The sequence below is a fragment of the Petromyzon marinus genome, chromosome 35 (genome assembly GCF_048934315.1).
Source record: "Petromyzon marinus isolate PM22_M1 ecotype Great Lakes invasive population chromosome 35, UKy_Petmar_22M1.pri1.0, whole genome shotgun sequence".
Classification (NCBI taxonomy): domain Eukaryota; kingdom Metazoa; phylum Chordata; class Hyperoartia; order Petromyzontiformes; family Petromyzontidae; genus Petromyzon; species Petromyzon marinus.
The window spans coordinates 14267845-14287898 of NC_133701.1; the positions used below are offsets into that span (position 1 = coordinate 14267845).

The 20054-nt window shown below is 52.7% G+C and overlaps 1 protein-coding gene across 5 annotated transcripts in view; it reads right to left on the minus strand.

The window, feature by feature from the left end:
- Positions 1–711: 711 nt before the first annotated feature.
- Positions 712–20054, minus strand: part of ERCC8 (ERCC excision repair 8, CSA ubiquitin ligase complex subunit) — a 33553-nt gene continuing 14210 nt past the window's right edge. For 4 of the 5 annotated variants that reach the window (XM_032980097.2, XM_032980098.2, XM_032980095.2 and 1 more), the window contains exons 10-13: positions 19681–19878; positions 19054–19143; positions 18463–18568; positions 712–1847 (exon numbers count right to left, since the gene is read on the minus strand). In XM_032980097.2, coding sequence (XP_032835988.1) covers positions 18506–18568; positions 19054–19143; positions 19681–19878 — 351 coding nt within the window. In that variant the 3' untranslated portion in view covers positions 712–1847; positions 18463–18505. Of the gene's footprint in view, positions 1848–17056; positions 17117–18462; positions 18569–19053; positions 19144–19680; positions 19879–20054 lie in introns of all 5 variants that reach the window. The other variant, XR_004405243.2, reaches the window with a different exon arrangement.

Genomic DNA, 20054 nt, shown 5'->3' on the forward strand with positions numbered 1-20054 from the left:
GTCTTCTGCGCGGGAGCAGGAAAGTGTTATCACTGGCATAGAGATTCACGGAAAATGGATATTTTTGGATTATCCACGATTGAGTTACCCACGGCCGTCCTTCCCATCATTAGCGCGAATACTCGAGTCTACTGTACCTGTATTTCCCCATGTGTTCGGTTCCTCCTACAAGCCAAACTTTCATCATTGGAATTTGCCAAACATCCCAATGTAGCACTTTCGTGAAAAGGTAGAGAATAAAGGTTCCTCCATAGTGCTATGCATCATTGTTGCAATTCTTCTTGTTTTCAATCAGTATATTCAGTTGTCAACTTTTATTTAAGGCCTACTCATACCATGTCAGACATGGAACATTGTTGGGCCATACTTCACCACAAATGCCAAACACGGATTGAGCACTGGCCAAACATTGCAATGCAGTAGCAGCAACATCTTTAAATAGTCTGAGACTCGGCAAGGCATTCCTGGAAAAATAATTGGCAGAGACCCCTTTCAGCCGACACACGGACCCATGTTAATTGTAAATCACCATAATCACAGCAGCAGTGGTTAATGACAGAATAAGCAGTGAACACTCCCCCCCAACAAACGACCGTGACTGCCAGATGCATTTTTTTTTTAACATCGCAATTCGCCCAAACGTGTCTCGTTAGAGCTAGTGGCGGTGAGCTTGCCGGTTCCATTACACTCAGTTGGATTCGCATCCAGTACTTTACTTTTGGTCGAATATTTTATTCATGTATGTTATACGAACATTGAAAACCATTGATAAAGACAGCATGTTCTGGTAATGACTGCAGCTCCCAAACTTGTGCTTAGTAAAATTCACAGATGGTCCCTTGTGATAATGTCGATACCAAGTGCCTGCAAGGACACGTTAGAGACAGCACATCACCACTGAAAGGGAAGCTGTTGGTGATCGCGTCTCGCAGTGGGGGGCTGAATACACATCTAATCAGCATCTCATGACTTGTCATCACCCACCCTCAGCTGAAGAAAGAACGTTCACAGTGTGACACTTTGAGATTTCATTTACATGGGGATAGCACAGGATTGGTGAAATGTCATGTGCTTTAACGGCCAATGGGATAACTTATTCAATTTTTTAAACTGAGGAATGGTGGTGATACATATACAAGTGAAACAAACCAGCTCACAATTGAGCAGCACATCCGACGAATGTTGGCCTCATCACACCCACACCGTCCTCCACAACTTGTCAGTTTTTATTTGAGGTCCATTTCTAAATATTGAATTCGCACGAGATGTGAAACAGGCCAGTGATCGACGTATCCTGCTATGAACTATGTACATTTGACGGCATTCTTGAAGCTGGAGAACTAGTTGTGTGCGAGGGACTGGTGCTTAAATATATTATCTACCCTTTATAAGAGACCGATATCCAAAGGATACAAAAAATCCCACTTATCTCATACTTTCTGAACAAATTCAACATGCGCGAAATATCTCATGGCAGGATCTCGCTTCTGAATGGCGCCGATGTGGTAGTTCAATTGGGAAATTTGGCCACCAAACGTTGAATCACATTGAAGAGAGGGTTCGGTTGATGATCGCCACGTTTAGTAGAAGAAGCAGCAGCACCGGCTAAACATCACATGGTGTGTAAAGGGACATAGATGTGAATGAAGGGTTGGAGGGGCGATTCCTCGGTTTGCTGCCCCTAAGAGGCACCGAGTGCCAAGTGAAATGTCACCAATCCCGATTCCACCACCTTGCACCGTCAACGTTGGTTGAAATTGAAGCACCGCATTCCGTGAAAGTTACTTGTGAGGTGACGTAAAAAATGTGTCCATCCTCCCCCCGGTGTCCCCATTGCAGCACTGTCACTGCGTGAGGATAAGGGAGCCAGAGTTATACAATCATCATGATCGACATGGGTAATAGTTCACACCCACCCCTCACAATAAAAACGTAACCGTTCAGTAGGATCACAATTTGATTCAAGAAAACAGCATCTTTAAATAGTTAATTATATTGCCCTCTTAACAGTGTGAGGGGGTCCTGTGAACCACTTACATTAAAACATGTGAATCAAATACATGTATTGAGCCAAAATATATATTTATGAACTGCTGCATCATTACGTCCATACTCATCCACTGGTATTTTTTAATAAATCCACATTACAGTAAATGTGTAGGGGTGTTGTGAGATGCAGAGGTACAGCCGATCCTTGGTGTGATCCTAGGTGGCTACAACCACGTCCGCTTCTACAGCCCCGCCCAGTGGTTTGTGGGTATAAAGGGCGGGGAGTGAGAGAGCTCGGGGCAGAGTGTTGGGGCCAAGAATGAAGTACCAGGGAAGAAAGAAGACCAGCTAAGTAGAACCCTGGGACTCCCCTGACCGCTGTCCTTCTCAGGATCGGCAGGGCAAGCCAGTTGTACGGCCCCAGGAGCCACAGAGCCGACGTCCTTCTAAGGGCCGGTCTGGTTGGTGGGGTGCCGTGATCTGCGCTTAACCAGGGCCAGATCAGACAGCTTCCCCTAGAGCCCTTAGCTCAGTGGTTCTTAACCTGGGTTCGATCGAACCCCAGGGGTTCGGTGAGTCTATCTCAGGGGTTCGGCAGAGCCCCCGCCACGGAGGTCCGGACACACTTGAATTATTGTGTAAATTTGTGATGACACACACGGCCCGCTTGGCCATCACTGGCTGCAGATGATCATGCTACACTGCTTGGCCAATCAGCGCTGCGGGAAATTTAGTGCGTACTCAGTAGTCAACGTGTGACTGTTGTTGTCGTACGTCGTGTGATTTCTTTAATATTTTATCCATACTAACTATGTCGGGCAAAAGAAGAAAGTGGTCGGACGAATATGTACAACATGGATTCTCATGTATCACGGAACGTGATGGGAGTGAGCGTCCTATCTGCATGATTTGCAACGCCAAGTTGAGCAACTCTAGTCTTGCACCGGCAAAACTAAAGGAACACTTCTTGAAGCTGCATGGAGACGGGGAATACAAGAACACAACACTTGCTGAATTCAGGGTGAAGAGAGCCAGATTCGATGAAAGGGCCACTCTGCCTGCTCTTGGATTTGTACCTGTTAACAAACCGATCCTGACAGCATCGTACGAAGTTGCTTACCTGATCGCAAAGCAGGGCAAGCCACACACCATTGGTGAAACACTTGTGAAACCAGCTGCATTAAAGATGGCGAATCTGATACTCGGAACAGCGGCCGAAGGTAAATTATCCCAAATTCCCCTTTCAAATGACACCGTCAGTGACAGAATAGAAGACATGAGTAAAGACATCTTGGCTCAAGTAGTCGCGGATCTGATTTCAAGCCCGGCAAAATTCAGCCTTCAACTCGACGAAACCACAGACGTTTCTGATCTAAGCCAGCTTGCTGTTTTTGTACGCTATGTGAAAGACGACATGATAAAAGAAGAGTTTTTATTTTGTAAGCCTCTTACAACAACAACGAAGGCAGCCGATGTGAAGAAGCTTGTGGATGACTTCTTCAGAGACAACAATCTTTCATGGGATATGGTTTCTGCAGTTTGTACGGACGGAGCTCCAGTCATGCTGGGAAGAAAGTCTGGTTTTGGTGCGCTAGTAAAGGCCGATGCACCACACATCATTGTGACGCATTGTATTCTGCACAGGCATGCGTTGGCAACAAAAACCTTACCTCCAAAAATGACAGAAGTATTAAAAACTGTGGTGGAATGTGTGAACTATGTGCGAAAAAGTGCTCTGAGGCACCGCATCTTCAGTGAGCTGTGTAAAGAAATGGGCTCTGAATTTGAGGTACTTCTGCTCCATTCTAATATTCGGTGGTTATCCCGGGGACAGGTGCTGAATCGTGTTTTTGCCATGCGTGTGGAATTAGCCCTGTTTTTGCAAGAGCACCAACACTGCCATGCAGATTGCTTCAAAAATCCTGAGTTCATTCTCATTTTAGCGTACATGGCTGATATATTCGCAGCTCTCAATCATCTCAATCAGCAGATGCAGGGTGGTGGAGTCAATATCATGGAAGCGGAAGAACACCTGAAGGCTTTTCAAAAAAAGCTACCGTTATGGAAACGACGAACAGAGAACAATAACTTCGCAAACTTCCCGCTTCTGGACGACTGTGCAAGTAAGATCGAAGATGTGTCTGGAATCGGAGATATTTCTGTATCCACGGAACTGAAGCAAACAATTGCCACGCACTTAGATGAGCTTGCAAAGTCTCTCGACGGATATTTCCCTACAAGAGAGTCATATCCAGCATGGGTGAGACAGCCGTTCACGTTTGCTGTTGAAACAGCAGATGTCAATGATGAATTCCTCGACGAAATCATTGAAATTCAGCAGAGCCAGGTTCAACAGCAACTCTTCAGAACAACAACGCTCTCAACGTTTTGGTGTCGACAAATGAACAAGTATCCAGTTATTGCTAAGAAAGCCCTGGATTTTTTTATACCATTTGTTACAACATATCTTTGTGAGCAATCCTTTTCGAGGATGCTGGACATAAAAACGAAGAAAAGGAACAGACTTTGCTGTGAAAATGACATGAGAGTGGCACTTGCCAAGGTGAAGCCACGCATATCTGAACTGATCTCTCAAAGGCAACAGCAGAAGTCACATTGAATTCCAGGTATGTAATTTGTTGTGAGTTTATGCATTGTGTTGGTTTTATTCTTTGAACAAGGTAATGTTCATGCACGGCTCATTTTGTGTACCAGTAAAAAACATATCTATGTCTTGAATTTGAAAAAAATCACATTTTATTTTTCACTAAAGAGGGGTTCGGTGAATGCGCATATGAAACTGGTGGGGTTCGGTACCTCCAACAAGGTTAAGAACCACTGCCTTAGCTGGAGGAACCGGGGAACATAGGCTTAGGCTAGATAGCCTAGGGGGATATTCCTAAGTGTATTCGGGTGAAGGGGCCGCTATCCCTTCAGTGTGACCCCTTGTTATAAATAAATAAGTGTTGCCTCTACTCTACCGTCTCCGTGTCACTGGAACCCACTACAACTGGTGTCAGAAGTGGTTTTAAAATGGATACAAGACGGACGAACCGCTCGCAAGAACCTGTGACGGAGGACGACTCGGCTGGGGCTGTTGGGGGAGAGCCAGAGGATCTGACCGAGGATCCAGGGACGGCCCAGCAGCCGCAGCAGATGGAGACTGGCCGCCGATGGGGGACAGCTTGCGGGCGGCTCACTCCCGACTGGCTGAGCTGCTGCACGCCGCGGCCGCCACGCTGGAGGAGATCAACCGCGCGGGGTTGCTGGCGCCGAGGCAGCAGGGCGGGGAACGCCGAGCAATGGCCATTTCCGCCACCGAGCTCCCGCCAGATTTTGGACTTGCCGCCATGACGATGTCCGCCGCGGTGATTCGGGAATCGCAGCACCACGTGGACACCGGGGGCCAATCACCGGTCGTCACGTCATCACCGACAGACGCTCACTGCCAGAGCCAACCGGTGGTCGCGACGTCATCACCTGTGCGACCGCCGATGGGAACCCTCATGCACTCCGATGATGTCAGGAACGGCGGGGACTGCGCAAGGCGGCATCCGGAAGAGGAGCAGACATTTCAACGTCTACCGGTGTTCAAAGAATTTGTATCTGACGGAGGCGACTGGGGGGCCTTCGAGCGTCGTTTCCTCGCCCATCAGGAGATGTCCGGGTGGACGGACGGCGAGGCGCTCACGCACTGCCGGCCACCTTGGACGATGACGCCCTCACCACGCTCACCACGGCTCCCAAGGCGGCGCGCACTACGCTGCAGTCTGCACTACGAGTCCTCACCACAGTCTATGGGCCGCTGTTGGACTGTCGACAGGCGTTCTACGAGTGGCGCAGGGGCCAGAAGGAATTACCGCTGGCATACCGCATGGCTCTCCTGGCCCTCGCAAAGGCGGCTTTCCGGCGCATGGACGGTGAAGGGGTGGACGCTATGGTGAAACTTCTGGCGCTGGCTCAAGAGCTCCAGATTGTTATCGTCGCAGCGGACGACACAGACATGTGTTCCTTGCGGGTGGCGAAGTGCATCCACGCACATCTCTTGTCACGGTGTCGACCACCTCTCGTCCCCAACGGAGCGGCTGCAGTGTGTGCTGGGACGCCGACCCCCACCCCCCCCACCGAGGAGGTCTTCGCGGCGGGTCGCCCTACGGAGTGGAGGTCCGGGGGGAGGACGGTCCCACCATCATCGGGCCGCCAGGAGCAACCTAAAGCATCGGGTGTGCTCATCACCTGTTACAACGTGGCTGCGGGATGCCGGGCACCGTGACAGCCACGGCCGGGACCACAGCCGGACAGTGCTCCAGCCTACCCACCCCCGCATCTAACTCCGGCAAGTCGCGGCACCACACATGCTCGGCCTGTGCACACACATATCCCTACCTCGCGCGCTCCAGTGCACAAACCCCGGGGTTCGACCGTGGGTTCGTCGGGTTGTGGCGGGGTCGAGAGGGCGCTAGGGCCGAGTCAGTGGACCAAATTGGCCCACCGTGTTGTTGCTGCGTCGGCGAGTACGTCCGTGGTCGCGGGGTGTATAGACGGGGTTGAGGTGCGGGTCCTCGTCGATACGGGTGCGTCAGCGACTATTGTCTCGGATTTGATCTATAATATCCTTCCTGTGCAGAGCCGCCCCTTGCTGCCAGTTGATGTTCCGTGTTACGCAGCAAACGGGGGTTTGTTGGGTATCATAGGCCAAATCCGAGCACAAATTTGCATTGGGGATATAAAATTGTCTGGGCCAATATTAGTTTCTTCCTCGCTAGCGGTTCCGTGCTTGTTGGGGACAGACTTTTTGGCCAAAATGCCGATTAAAATGTTAATTGATCAGGGGTGCATCGAGCTCCCTTCGGGCCAACGTGTAGCGTTCCTGTCCTCCCCCGTCACCTCACGGGCGGCATGCACAACGGTACAGGCAGTCGTCACCCGTACAGTGCGGGTACCACCGGGCGCGCAAATGCTCGTGCCTCTCCGGTTGCGTCGATCTTCCGCTCCGGGTGTGACGGATCACGGTGTCCTGTTGGGGCCCTCGAGGGCTGGGGATTGGATTTGGTGGCCGCGCAAACGATCGTTAAGGGGAGCGATGAACCATTCATCATGGTCCTTAACGTCGGAGCGCAGACGGCCGTAGTTAACCAAGGCACCGTGCTTGCACACGCGACGCCGGTACCCGTAGTAGAAACGGTTGCGGGGCAAATGGGGAGTGGTCCTCCGACTTACCCACGTCCCGTTGAGGACGAGGGTTGGGCGGATGCGCTATGTTCCGAAACAAGCGATCTCTCCGGCTCCCAGCGCGCCGACTTACGCACCCTTCTGATCGAATTTTCCGATGTCTTTAGCAAACATAAGTATGATATTGGATGCACCAAATTGTTGCGACATCATATCGACACGGGTGACAATGCCCCGATACGCCAAAATCCTTTTCTGTTGAGTCCCGCCAAAAAGGATCATGTCAAATTGGCTGCAGATGACATATTGGCCGCAGATATCATATCTCCGTCCACCAGCCCATGGGGAGCACCCATAGTGCTTGTCAAAAAGCACGATGGGTCCTTGCGATTCTGTGTAGATTTTCGGCGCCTAAATAAAATCTCTGGCCGATGCGTATCCACTTCCCCGGATGGACGATTCCCTGGATGCTTTGGCAGGCGCACTTTTTTTTCCACACTGGACTTGTTATCCGGATTTTGGCAACTCCCATTGGATGAGTCCAGACCGAAGACTGCTTTTCGTACACCTCAAGGCCTATTTCAATTTAACCGGTTAACCATGGGCTTACATTCTGCTCCGGTGACGTTTCAGCGCCTTATGGAACTGGTTTTGGCTGGCTTGCAATGGGACGTTTGTCTCATCTATCTGGACGATGTCATCGTGTTCAGCAAAACATTTGACGAACACCTGTTGTGATTGCGCGCCGTGTTCCTCAAAATGCACGCTGCAAATTTGAAATTCAAGCCGCAAAAATGCCACCTGCTCCGGGAATCCGTGCGGTATTTAGGACACATCGTCAGCCGATCGGGAATTTCTACCGATCCCGCGAAGACGCAGTGTGTCAGCTCCCGGCCGACCCCCACCTCGGTGGCTGAGGTCAGGAGTTTTATTGGTTTTGCATCCTATTATCGGCGGTTCGTTGCAAACTTTGCTACCGTTGCCAAACCTTTGCATGCCCTGACGGCAAAGAGAGCGAGGTTTTGTTGGGGCCAGGCCGAGGAGATCGCTTTCCGTTCCCTTCGCGATGCTCTCGTGCAGGCTCCACCATTAAGCTACCCCGATTTTTCCCAACCTTTCCTGCTCGATACTGACGCCAGCAATATGGGTATCGGGGGTGTGCTCTCGCAGGTCATCGATGGTGTGGAGCGCATGGTGGCTTATGGCAGTAGGGTCCTGTCCCCGGCGGAGCAGAGATATTGTGTCATGCGTCGGGAGCTGTTGGCCATTGTATATTTCATACAATATCGGCCATATCTGTACGGGTGGCATTTCACCGTCCGTACAGACGATGCGGCATTACAATATGCTTTGCGGGTAGAGCAGCCCTCGGGGCAATTGTCCCGATGGCTCGAGGTCCTTCAGGACTTTGATTTTACTACCACGTATCGGTAGGGTGTTCGACATGCTAATGCGGATGCCCTGTCTCGTCTGCCACCCGCCTCCGATTGCGCTTGCCTCACGGGTTCGGGGCGTTGCAAGCCGCCAGATGATGGCACCGCGTTCGACGCTCCAGTCCTTGCTGCTGCCACCGAGGACCCCTTGTTGGTGGGTCCTATCGAGCAGGGGGGTAAGGACTCCTTGCTGGGGTTGCCCGTTACGGAATGGGGGCGCCTCCAGATGGAGGACGCATCCCTCCTCGCGTTGCGTCGTTGTACGAGGGATTCCTTGAAGGGAGTGACGGGCGTTGACTCGTTCGGATTGCGCCAGGGGCTCCTGCTGCATTGGGACGGGAAGGCCCGCCGGCACAGGCTGGTGGTGCCTTTTGCTCTACGGGGTAAGGCTGTGTGGGCTGCTCACGAGCGGCTTTTGCACTTGGGGACCCACAAGACCCTTGCCATGCTCCAGCTGGACTTCTTCTGGCCGGGTATGGCTAGGGACGTGGATGACCTCCTGGGTGCATGCACTCAATGCGCCCAACGGAAACCACCAGCGAGAGCCGCCTGTCCACCGATACAGTCAATTAGTCTCTTGGGTTAATGAACTCGTTGCACTTGACATATTGGGGCCCTTCCCTACGACCCCTAAGGGTAACAAGTACCTGCTGGTTTGGGTGGAATACTTTACACGCTGGCCTATGGCATGGCCCCTCGCCAACCAGTCAGCAGCGGCCGTCGCCGAGGCCTTTGTCCAGGGCTATGTCCTCGACAAAGGTGCTCCTGAACGGCTGCTGACTTACCAAGGGAAGAATTTCTCTGGTGTCCTTCTGCACGAGGTGTGTGCGCTTCTGGGTACAAAGAAAATTCAAACTTCTCCCTATCACCCGCAAACTGATGGTATGGTAGAACGCCTGCACAGGACCCTCACGTCTTTGTTGTGTCACCAAGTGTGTAACTCCCAGACCGATTGGGACCTTCAGATCCCGGGTGTTTTGGCGGCCTACAGGATGGCTCCTCACACGGCGACCGGTTTCTTGCCATTCTTCCTGATGTATGGTCGCGATGTTGACCCACCTATTACAACTCAGTTGCGGGTCTCCGAACCAAACGAGAAATCAAAATTGGCCGACCACATCAAATTTAACATCCGGAGGTTGACCGAAGCGCGGGAGGCAGCCGCCCAAAACTCTCATTCTCGTCAGAAGGCCAACAAAAGGTTGCAGTCGCACAAGTCACACACCCATGCTTGTGTAGAGGTGTTAACTACGCGCTGTTGCGTAAGCTGCATTGCCACCAGGGCAGTGCAGCATTACCCCTGGGTACAACGGTTGGGGTCAGTCGAGGTGAAACGGATCGTGGCCAGGGTTTGGTACGAACTAATCAGACGGTTCCACGTGGGAATGTATGATTGGTTCTACCTGGCCACGAAGGAGTATAAGACTGGTGACCCAACGGACCTCGGGGAGTTCTCTCCCTGCACGAAGACAGAAGACTGGGCTGAAGCCTAGCTAGGACCCTGGACCAGCCTCCCAGCCCTTCTAAGGGCTAACGCTCGGCATACCCAGCGGTCAGGACCCACCGGGCCAGCGGTGGGTCAGATAGCCTCCCCTAGGTCCTAGCCGGACGACTAGGATAGCGGTAGACGTGTGAGTCCCGCCAAGTCCGGAGGTTGTACCTCTTTAGGTATCAAGGAGGTTAGCGGTAGACGTGCGAGTCCCGCCAGGTCCGGAGGCTGTACCTCCCTAGGGTATCGGGTGAGGGGACCGAATATCCCTCTGTGTGTGTTAAGCGTTGTATACGGAAATAATACAATAAACAGAGTGTGCCTCCTAAAGAAGTCTGCTCGTCCTTACAACACTACAACTGGTGTCAGAAGTGGTTGGAAATGGAAACCAGAAGTTCAGCCCACGCGCGGAGCCAGAACGAAGATAACGCTGTCTCACCTGCAAGCACCGCCAGCTCCGCTGAAAACGCTGCCACGTTGACGGCCGCCCAGCCACCGGTTGAGCAGCCGGTCGCTCCCCCTGCCATGGGGGACGGACTCAGGGCAGCACACGGCCGTCTCGCCCAACTCCTACACGACGCGGCCTCCATTCTCGAAGATATCAACTTGGAGGTCGCGGGCAGGCCGAGTCAACCGCCGGCAGACGTTCCCGCCATCGGCCGGGGCGGACATTTTGATTTTCCCGCCGGAGAACCACGTGATCCCGCCGGAAGCGGAAGCCAGAGGCAGCCTGGGAACGCGGGGGGCCAATCAAAACCCGCAACGTCATCAGCACGCGACGCTGCGAATTCAAGTTCCTCAGCGGACGCCGCGTCATCACTGTACCGACACGGTACAGTAGACTCTATCGGCCGGGAAATCGCCGATCTCCGGCTCGAGACGGTGCAAGCTGAGGGGGAGACGACGTCCGCCCTCCAACAACGCCTGCCCATCTTCCGGGAATTCACATCTGAAGGGGGTGACTGGATGGCGTTCCAGCATCGTTTCCTGAGCCACCAAGAAATGGTGGGCTGGTCGGACGCACAGGCGCTCCGAGCGCTACCGGCCACTCTGGACGACGACGCTCTCGCCTCGCTCCTCACCATCCCCAGGCACAAAAGGGCGACTCTTTAATTGGCCCTCCGACGGATGTCCAAAGTCTACGGGCCTCCATCCGACGTCCGCAGCCGATTTTACGACAGGCGACGCCGCCCTAAAGAGTCTCCGTTGGCATTCCGGACCGCTCTACTGGCGATGGCAAGAGCGGGTTACCCTCGGATGGACGACGAGGCCATCGACGCCATCGTTCTCCAGAAGATGCTGGAGCTGGCGCGCGAGCTGTGCATCGTCATCCAAGCGGTGGATGACGACAGTATGTGCTCGCTACGAGCCGCTCGGTGCATCCACGCACATCTGCTGCTCCACACGGAATCGACCATCGCCGCCTCGGCTTCGACGTCGGAGCCTGCCAGCAGGGACGCCGAGTTCTCCCCCGACCGGGCCTTCATGGCGACCAGGTCAACGGGCCAGCGATCGTCCGACCACGCTGGTCGCTGCAAGGACCAGCAGCGGGGACAGCCTTCTCCACACGGCGACGTGACGTGCTTCAACTGTGGCCGACGAGGCCACATCTCCTCTGACTGCCGTGCGCCTCGACAACGCCCCTCCGCATCCCGGGGCCAGGACTACAGGACGTCCACGGCATCGCGGCAAAACCAGGCAAGTCGCGACGCCTCTCACGCTCGGCCCTCATTCACACCATACACACCGCAACGCACCATAAGAAGGGCTCGCGATTCGGCGTGTGATGGGGGGTATTCTGGCGTTTGTTCGCGGCCACTCGGACCTGGGCAGTGGTCTGAGTTGGCCCATAGGGTAGTCGCGGCGACGGCAGGTTCGTCCGTGGTTGTCGGATCAATCGAGGGTGTGGAATTTCGCGTGTTGATCGATACTGGTGCGTCGTCTAAGATAATTTCGGATTTGATTTACAATATACTGCCCGTACGATGCCGCCCCTTGGAACGGGTTTCTATCCCGTGTTTCGCCGCTAATGGCAGTTCGCTGGACATTATCGGGCAAATTCGGGCGCAAATTTCGATTGTAGACATTAAATTAGCAAGGCCTATTTTGGTCTCTTCCCTCGCCGTGCCGTGTTTGTTAGGCACTGATTTTCTCGCGAAAATGCCTATTAAGATCCTTGTAGATCAAGGCTGCATCGAACTCCCGTCGGGTCGACGGATGGCGTTCTTGCCCACACCCTCACATCCGCGCATGGCTAATGCCTCGGTGCAGGCGTTTGTCGCGAGCACAGTCCGCATTCCGGCAGGGACACAAATGCTCGTGCCCTTGCAACTTAAAAAACCGCTAGCCCCGGAGGCCTCGGCACATGGCATTTTGCTGGGGCCTTCAAACGCAGCTGCTAAGGGGTTAGATTTGGTGGCTGCACAGACCCTCGTAGCAGCCGACAAGGAGCCGTTCTTGCAGGTTTTGAATGTCGGATTGTCCACAACCGTCATTCCGCAAGGAACTGTGCTCGCTCACGCGACTCCGGTGCCGTTGGGGACCGGAGTCGCGGGACACGTGCATGACACGGCGCAGGTCCCACCTCCTTCCGAATCGAATGAGAGATGGTTGGTCGTGCTCTGCACAGACACGGGTGTTCTGTCTCATTCGCAGCGAATTAAATTGCGTGCTCTTCTGCGAGAATTTTCCGATGTCTTCAGTAAATCTAAATTTGATATTGGCTGCACCAAGCTGCTGCGTCACCACATTGATACCGGTGACGCTGCCCCGATTCGACAAAACCCGTTTCAGCTTAGCCCGGCGGAGAAACAGCATGTTAAATCGGCTGTGGATGACAAGCTGGAGGCCGATATAATTTCTCCCTCCACTAGTCCCTGGGGTGCTCCAATAGTGCTGGTCAAAAAGCACGATGGCAGTCTCCGTTTTTGCGTTGATTTTCGGCGCCTAAATAAAATGTTGGTAGCGGACGCCTACCCTCTCCCTCGTATGGACGAGTCATTGGATGCCCTGGCAGGGGCGCACTATTTCTCCACCTTGGACCTTCTGTCGGGGTTTTGGCAACTCCCCCTCGACGAAGCGTCAAAACCTAAGACTGCTTTTCGGACACCACAGGGCCTTTTCGAGTTTAATAGATTGCCCATGGGTCTCCACTCGGCCCCAGCGACGTTCCAGAGGCTCATGGAGCTGGTCCTCGCTGGGCTCCAGTGGGACTCATGTCTCATTTATCTTGACGACGTCATCGTCTTTAGCCGCACGTTCGGCGAACACATCGAACGGTTACGTGCTGTCTTCTTGAAAATGCGGGCCGCTAACTTGAAATTCAAGCCGCAGAAGTGTCACCTTCTGTGTGAGTCTGTGCGCTATCTGGGCCACATAGTTAGCCGCTCGGGCATCTCTACCGACCCTGAAAAAACCAAATGTGTTCAACATTGGCTGACCCCTACATCTGCGGGCGATGTTCGTAGTTTTATTGGTTTTGCGTCGTACTATCGCCGGTTTGTTGCTGGCTTCGCGACGATTGCCAAGCCGCTCCACGCCCTTACGTCAAAAGGGGTGGCGTTTCATTGGGGGGACGCAGAACGGGCCGCGTTCGACTCCTTGCGGAACGCGCTCGTGACGGCACCGTCCCTTGCGTACCCCGATTTTTCTGTGCCACTCGTGTTGGACACCGACGCAAGCAATACGGGGATTGGGGGTGTTCTGTCCCAAAAAGTTGATGGCATTGAAAGGGTTGTTGCCTATGGTAGCAGAGTCTTGTCTCTTGCTAAACAAAGATACTATGTGACCAGACGTGAGCTGCTGGCCATTGTTTTTTTTATTCAGCAATACAGGCCGTACCTGTATGGTCAACATTTTACCGTGCGATCTGATCATTCGGCTTTACAGTACGCTCTGCGGGTTGACTAACCGTCCGGGCAGCTTTCTCGGTGGCTCGAAGTCCTTCAGGACTACGATTTCAATGTCACTTACCGTAGGGGTGCACAACACACGAATGCCGATGCGTTGTCTCGCCTCCCGCCGGCTCAAAAATGTGCGTGCTTTTTGGGCTCGGGCCGTTGTAAGCCGCCACTGCCTGCGCAGGTCGCGCCTCTCACAACGGTGTCAGCCGCACTTCCTGCCGCCTCAGCGCCGATGTTGGATCATGCAGATCCAATGGCCAGTGATGATTTGCTGGGGATAACTTTGGCCGAATGGGGTCGGCACCAGAGCGATGACATGTCGTTACTGAGGTTGCGTCGCCACGCGAATAATGCGGCTCCAAGACAGGGCAAATTTAATTCATTCGTCATGAAGCACGGCTTGTTGATGCATTGGGATGCTGACTCGTGTCAACATAAAATCGTCGTGCCGTCCGCCTTGCGATGCCAAGCCGTATGGGCGGAGCATGAGCGTTTATTACACCTGGGTGTTCATAAGACCATTGGGTTGTTGTGGTTGCAATTTTTCTGGCCGGGCATGCTGCGCGACATCACTGACATTTTGCTGGGATGCACCCATTTTGCGCAACGTAAACCGCCGGCTAAACCGGCATGTCCACCCCTGCAAACCATTTCGGTCTCTCGTATAAATGAGTTGGTGGCTCTCGATATTTTGGACCCTTTTCCTACTACGCCACGGGGTAATAAGTCCCTTCTGGTTGGGGTAGAGTATTTTACACGGTGGCCTATGGCCTGGGCCCTCCCCAACCAGTCGGCGGCGGCCGTTCTGGACGCCTTTGTTCAGGGCTACGTCCTGGACAAGGGCGCACCAGAATGGTTGCTGACCGATCAGGGAAGAAATTTTTCGGGAGCCTTGCTGAATGATGTGTGCCGCCTGTTGGGCACTAAGAAAGTGCGCACTTCGCCCTACCATCCCCAGACCGACGGCATGGTGGAGCGCCTTCATAGAACTCTCACCGCTATGTTATGCCATCAGGTCGATGAATCCCACCTCGATTGGGACTTGCAGGTTCCGGGGGTCCTCGCCGCATACCGTATGGCACCTCACGCGGCGACGGGATTTTCCCCGTTCTTTCTAATTTACGGCAGGGATGCCTTTCCTCCCACCGATGTTCGGCTGGAAATCGAACAGCCACCGCAAAAGTCAAAGCTCGTTGACCACTTGCGATTCAACCTCCGGAAGTTGGCCGAGGCACGGGAGGCCGACATTGAAAATTCGGCTTCCCGCAAAACGGGCGAATTTGCGACTGCGTGACCCTCGGACGTACACGCATCGGTGGGCACCGGGAGACAGGACATGGCTCCACTGTCCCCAGGTGCTGGTGTCCAAGTTGGCCAAACTCCTCAGACCATGGCGAGGCCCGGTTGAGGTAGTGGAAGTCCTGCGTCCCCAATGTGTTAAAATTCGCTGGGGATGGCGTCGCTGGTGCGTTCACCCCTCTCGGCTGAAACCCTTCATCACGCCACGCGTCCCTCCACAACACACACGACACGGGGGCCGAGTGTGCAAAGCATCCGACGAGCCAGATGTTGCCCCGTTGGTGCCTAACCCACAGCGCAGGCGTGTCATTCCTCCTGCAGATGACGCGGGAGTGATGGCTCCATGCAGGCCACGTTCGGCCTCAATGGACCGTGGAGCAGCAGGAGTCCCCGTGGAGATGCCTAAAGGGCCACCAGATGCTCTGGCTCATCCTCCTCCTTCCCTTGTGCCGCCGACAAAGCCTGCCATCCCCTACGATGGTCCCGCGAAACACACGCGCGCGAAATCTCGCCGGTTGTTATGTTTTTTTGGCATGTCTAGTGCCTTGTACATACGTTATGTTGTTAAGGGGGGTATTTATAGGGGTTTTATTGTTCTTGTTCTTGTTGTTCGTGAGTCACACTCACAATTCTTCTACCGTTGGTAATTTCGGAGTTTCTCATTGTTGCAGCCGGGACGGCTGGAGCTTCCGAAGGAGGTGATGTAGAGGTGTTAACTACGCGCTGTTGCGTAACCTGCATTGCCACCAGGGCAGTGCAGCATTACCCCTGGGTACAACGGTTGGGGTCAGTCGAGGTGAAACGGATCGTGGCCAGGGTTTGGTACGAACCAATCAGACGGTTCCACGTGGGAATGTATGATTGGTTCTACCTGGCCACGAAGGAGTATAAGACGGGTGACCCAACGGACATCGGGGAGTTCTCTCCCGGCACGAAGACTGGGCTGAAGCCTAGCTAGGACCCTGGACCAGCCTCCCAGCCCTTCTAAGGGCTAAGGCTCGGCATACCCAGCGGTCAGGACCCACCGGGCCAGCGGTGGGTCAGATAGCCTCCCCTAGGTCCTAGCCGGAGGACTAGGATAGCGGTAGACGTGTGAGTCCCACCAAGTCCGGAGGTTGTACCTCCTTAGGTATCAAGGTTAGCGGTAGACGTGTGAGTCCCGCCAGGTCCGGAGGCTGTACCTCCCTAGGGTATCGGGTGAGGGGACCGAATATCCCTCTGTGTGTTAAGCGTTGTATAAGGAAATAATACAATAAACAGAGTGTGCCTCCTAAAGAAGTCTGCTCGTCCTTACAACACTACACTTGGAAGCCCGGGGACAAGGCTTGGTTGCACTGCCCTCAAGTGCCGTTGACAACCTCGGCAAAATTGTTGCGGCCATGGAGGGGTCCGGTGGTAATTGTACAAGTCATGCGGCCACAATATATCCGCATTCAGTGGGGAAAACGCCGCTGGTACGTCCACCCCTCGCGGCTGAAGCCGTTTGTGACACCTCGCGCCCCTCCACCACACCACACAGGCCGAGCATGTGATGTGTCCGCTGACTCTGGGACGGCAACTCTGCCACCTGGCCCTGATGTATCACTAACTGTGCCATCTTCAGGTGCCCCGAGGATGACGGCCTCCAGGCCGCTTGCGCCACCCAGCGGGGATGAGGGCTCCCTCCCGGGACGTTGGGGGGTTGTGCACCCGCACGGACAGCGCCCACCGCCGGCACGGCCAGGTTTCTCCCCTACGATGGGCCCGCAAAACGGACTCGTGCTAAAACGTACCGGTTGTTGTGACTTCTTGTTGCACTTGTTATGTTCTTCCTTTTCTGCACGGATGGGTGGCTCGGGTTGAATGCGGGGGGGGGGGGGGGAAGAATGTATATATATTGTACATAGTGAAATTTTGTATAGGTGGGCTTGGTTATTTGTTGGGGTGTTTGTTATTATGAGGCACGCACAGATGGGGTTTTGTTATATTTTTATTGTTGATGTTGTTACAGCCGGGACGGCTGCGAGTTGTACGGGAGGGGGTGATGTAGGGGTGTTGTGAAATGCAGAGGTACAGCCGATCCTTGTTGTGATCCTAGGTGGCTAAAACCACGTCCGCTTCTACAGCCCCGCCCAGTGGTTTGTGGGTATAAAGGGCGGGGAGTGAGAGAGCTCGGGGCAGAGTGTTGGGGCCAAGAATGAAGTACCAGGGAAGAAGGAAGACCAGCTAAGTAGAACCTTGGGACTCCCCTGACGCTGTCCTTCTCAGGATCGGCAGGGCAAGCCAGTGGTACGGCCCCAGGAGCCACAGAGCCGACGTCCTTCTAAGGGCCGGTCTGGTTGGTGGGGTGCCGTGATCTGCGCTTAACCAGGGCCAGATCAGACAGCCTCCCCTAGAGCCCTTAGCTGGAGGAACCGGGGAACATAGGCTTAGGCTAGATAGCCTAGGGGGATATTCCTAAGTGTATTTGGGTGAAGGGGCCGCTACCCCTTCAGTATGACCCCTTGTTATAAATAAATAAGTACTGCCTCTACTTTACCGTCTCCGTGTCACTGGAACCCACTACAAATGTAACACGTCGAGTTGGCAATGATCGTGTTTTAACATAGATGTGCACCTGTCTGCATAGCCAAACCATCATTGAAGACCCCAGCTGAGGTATGTACGTGTGTATGTTGGTTGCACCGTACGTAGCCAACCGTGCTAATCGGAAGTGCGGGGAAAGCACAACAGTGTAATAGCAAAATTTTATGACCCCACCCCAGTCCTATTGGCTGTGCTACTCAACGAACAGGAAGCTACTGTCAAACTTGTGTGGATCAATATGTAACAAACTACTCTGTACTCCTTCACGTAAACACTGAAGGATACAGACTAAGTTGCTGCTGGCTTCGTGCTCTGCTGCTCAATAAACCGGAACCAGTTAAACTCTACCCATTAAGGCAGCTTTCAGATCAAGACATTGCACCTACACCTACTTGGACAATAAAGAGAACAACAAAAAAACTGTCCCAGTATAAGTTACTCACGTCTTAGTAAAAGCAAAAAAGTTACACTTTTTAATGTGCGATGATAAGACGCCATTATTCGACTCCATCGTCGCATGGTATAAAAGTGTAAACCCGTTATCTTATTACCTTTAGAAAAAAATTGTACAACTGGACGCAGAGAAAAAAATATGCACAAAAAATACGCATACATGCGTTGTCATCATCGTCATCAGCTGGTGGTCCCCGTCCAACTTAATCTTCATCGCTACTGCTCCAGGAATCCTGGAAGCCACTGCGCTGCTTGCTTCCAGACTTCTGCATTGTGCACGAAAACAAAACACATTATTCAGCTCAAATACATTTGCTATCAACACAAAAAAGTAATTTTTATTACAAAAAACACCAAGTTCAAATGTATTTTATATGGCCGCATTTATGTGTGATAATTGTACGTAATAAAATGTTTAATCGGTAGTTTTCAAGTAATGGCGTTTATATATTTTGTGGTTTATTACATTCCGTAATCCCAAAATGACTAAATTTTGTGTCTCCACATAGGAATCATCATCCTCTCCTGGCAGACTAACATTTGCAGGTCAGGTACCAAGTCACCACCTTGTGATGCACAGGGACAGCTGCCACTGGGAGTGCCCTTACAAATGTGTTGAGATAGGATGTGATGTAAGTCACTTCATATGACGTAGGTAAAGTGCTCCGAGAGACCTCTGCAACAATGACACTCATCAAGCATACCTTCTAATTATTGTTTTGCAGTTCCAGTGACCCTAGAGGTGTCTCACCTTGTCTGTTTCTTCCTCCTCCGGTTGAGTCCTGCCCATGTTGGGCACCCAGACCAGGATGTTACTGTCATTACCGCCACTATACAGCTCCTGTGAAGTGCCAGACGTGAGCCATTGAGCATCTATACCTCTCGTCTGGGTTTCCATTCAGAAGCTTAAGAAATAACTCGGCTTATTTGAATCAAAATGTCGTTGTACGGGTTGAATAGATTGTCATTCCAATTACGGAATTGTTTCTCTTTGAACAGCAAAATACTGGTGTTCGGCAGGATGATGTATGCATTGTATTTACACTTGTGTCCTAATTACAAATGTAAATAGACATAATCAGTCACATGTGGCCTGATTTTGACATAAAACTTTCCCTGCATCCTAAATGCATTTATTTGACAAAATATAAAAAGTAATTTTTACACTGTTTACGAGTAAAACGTGTGTTTTTAGAAGGCCATACATATTTTTATTCATTCTCTGTTCCGAAAAAGTTCTAACTGGTATATAGCACTTGACAATGAGTGAAAACACCATGTGGCGGAGGTTCGTGACCTGTTGCCTTGTGCGACTTCGCATCGGAGCAGTGATAAACGGATGGGTACACATAGGCGGCCGAGTTGAGGCTTTTCTCACCTGGAAGTCTGAATAATATTCACAGCAGTTGACCTTGTTGTAGTGGCCACTGAGCTGGGTGTGTACCCGCCCGGAGTGGATCTCAAACGCAGTTACGTGACTGCCCATCGGAATAAACACGAGGTCCGGTGAGCAGTCTGCCGACATGGCGAACTTCACCCCTTTGCGGGAACCGTTGCTGACCCGGCCGTAGTTCACCTGTGGGAAAGTGAGGGTACGGGGCCAAGTTGTGAAGCCATAATGGGCCGACTGTGAAGACGCAACCACCATTGCGACCATATAAAAATGTGCTCCAACATTCTACTTTGCTCCGGCGCTATTCCAGCTCGCCTGTCAAGTCTGGCAATGGCAGCAACTCCACACCCAACTTTTGT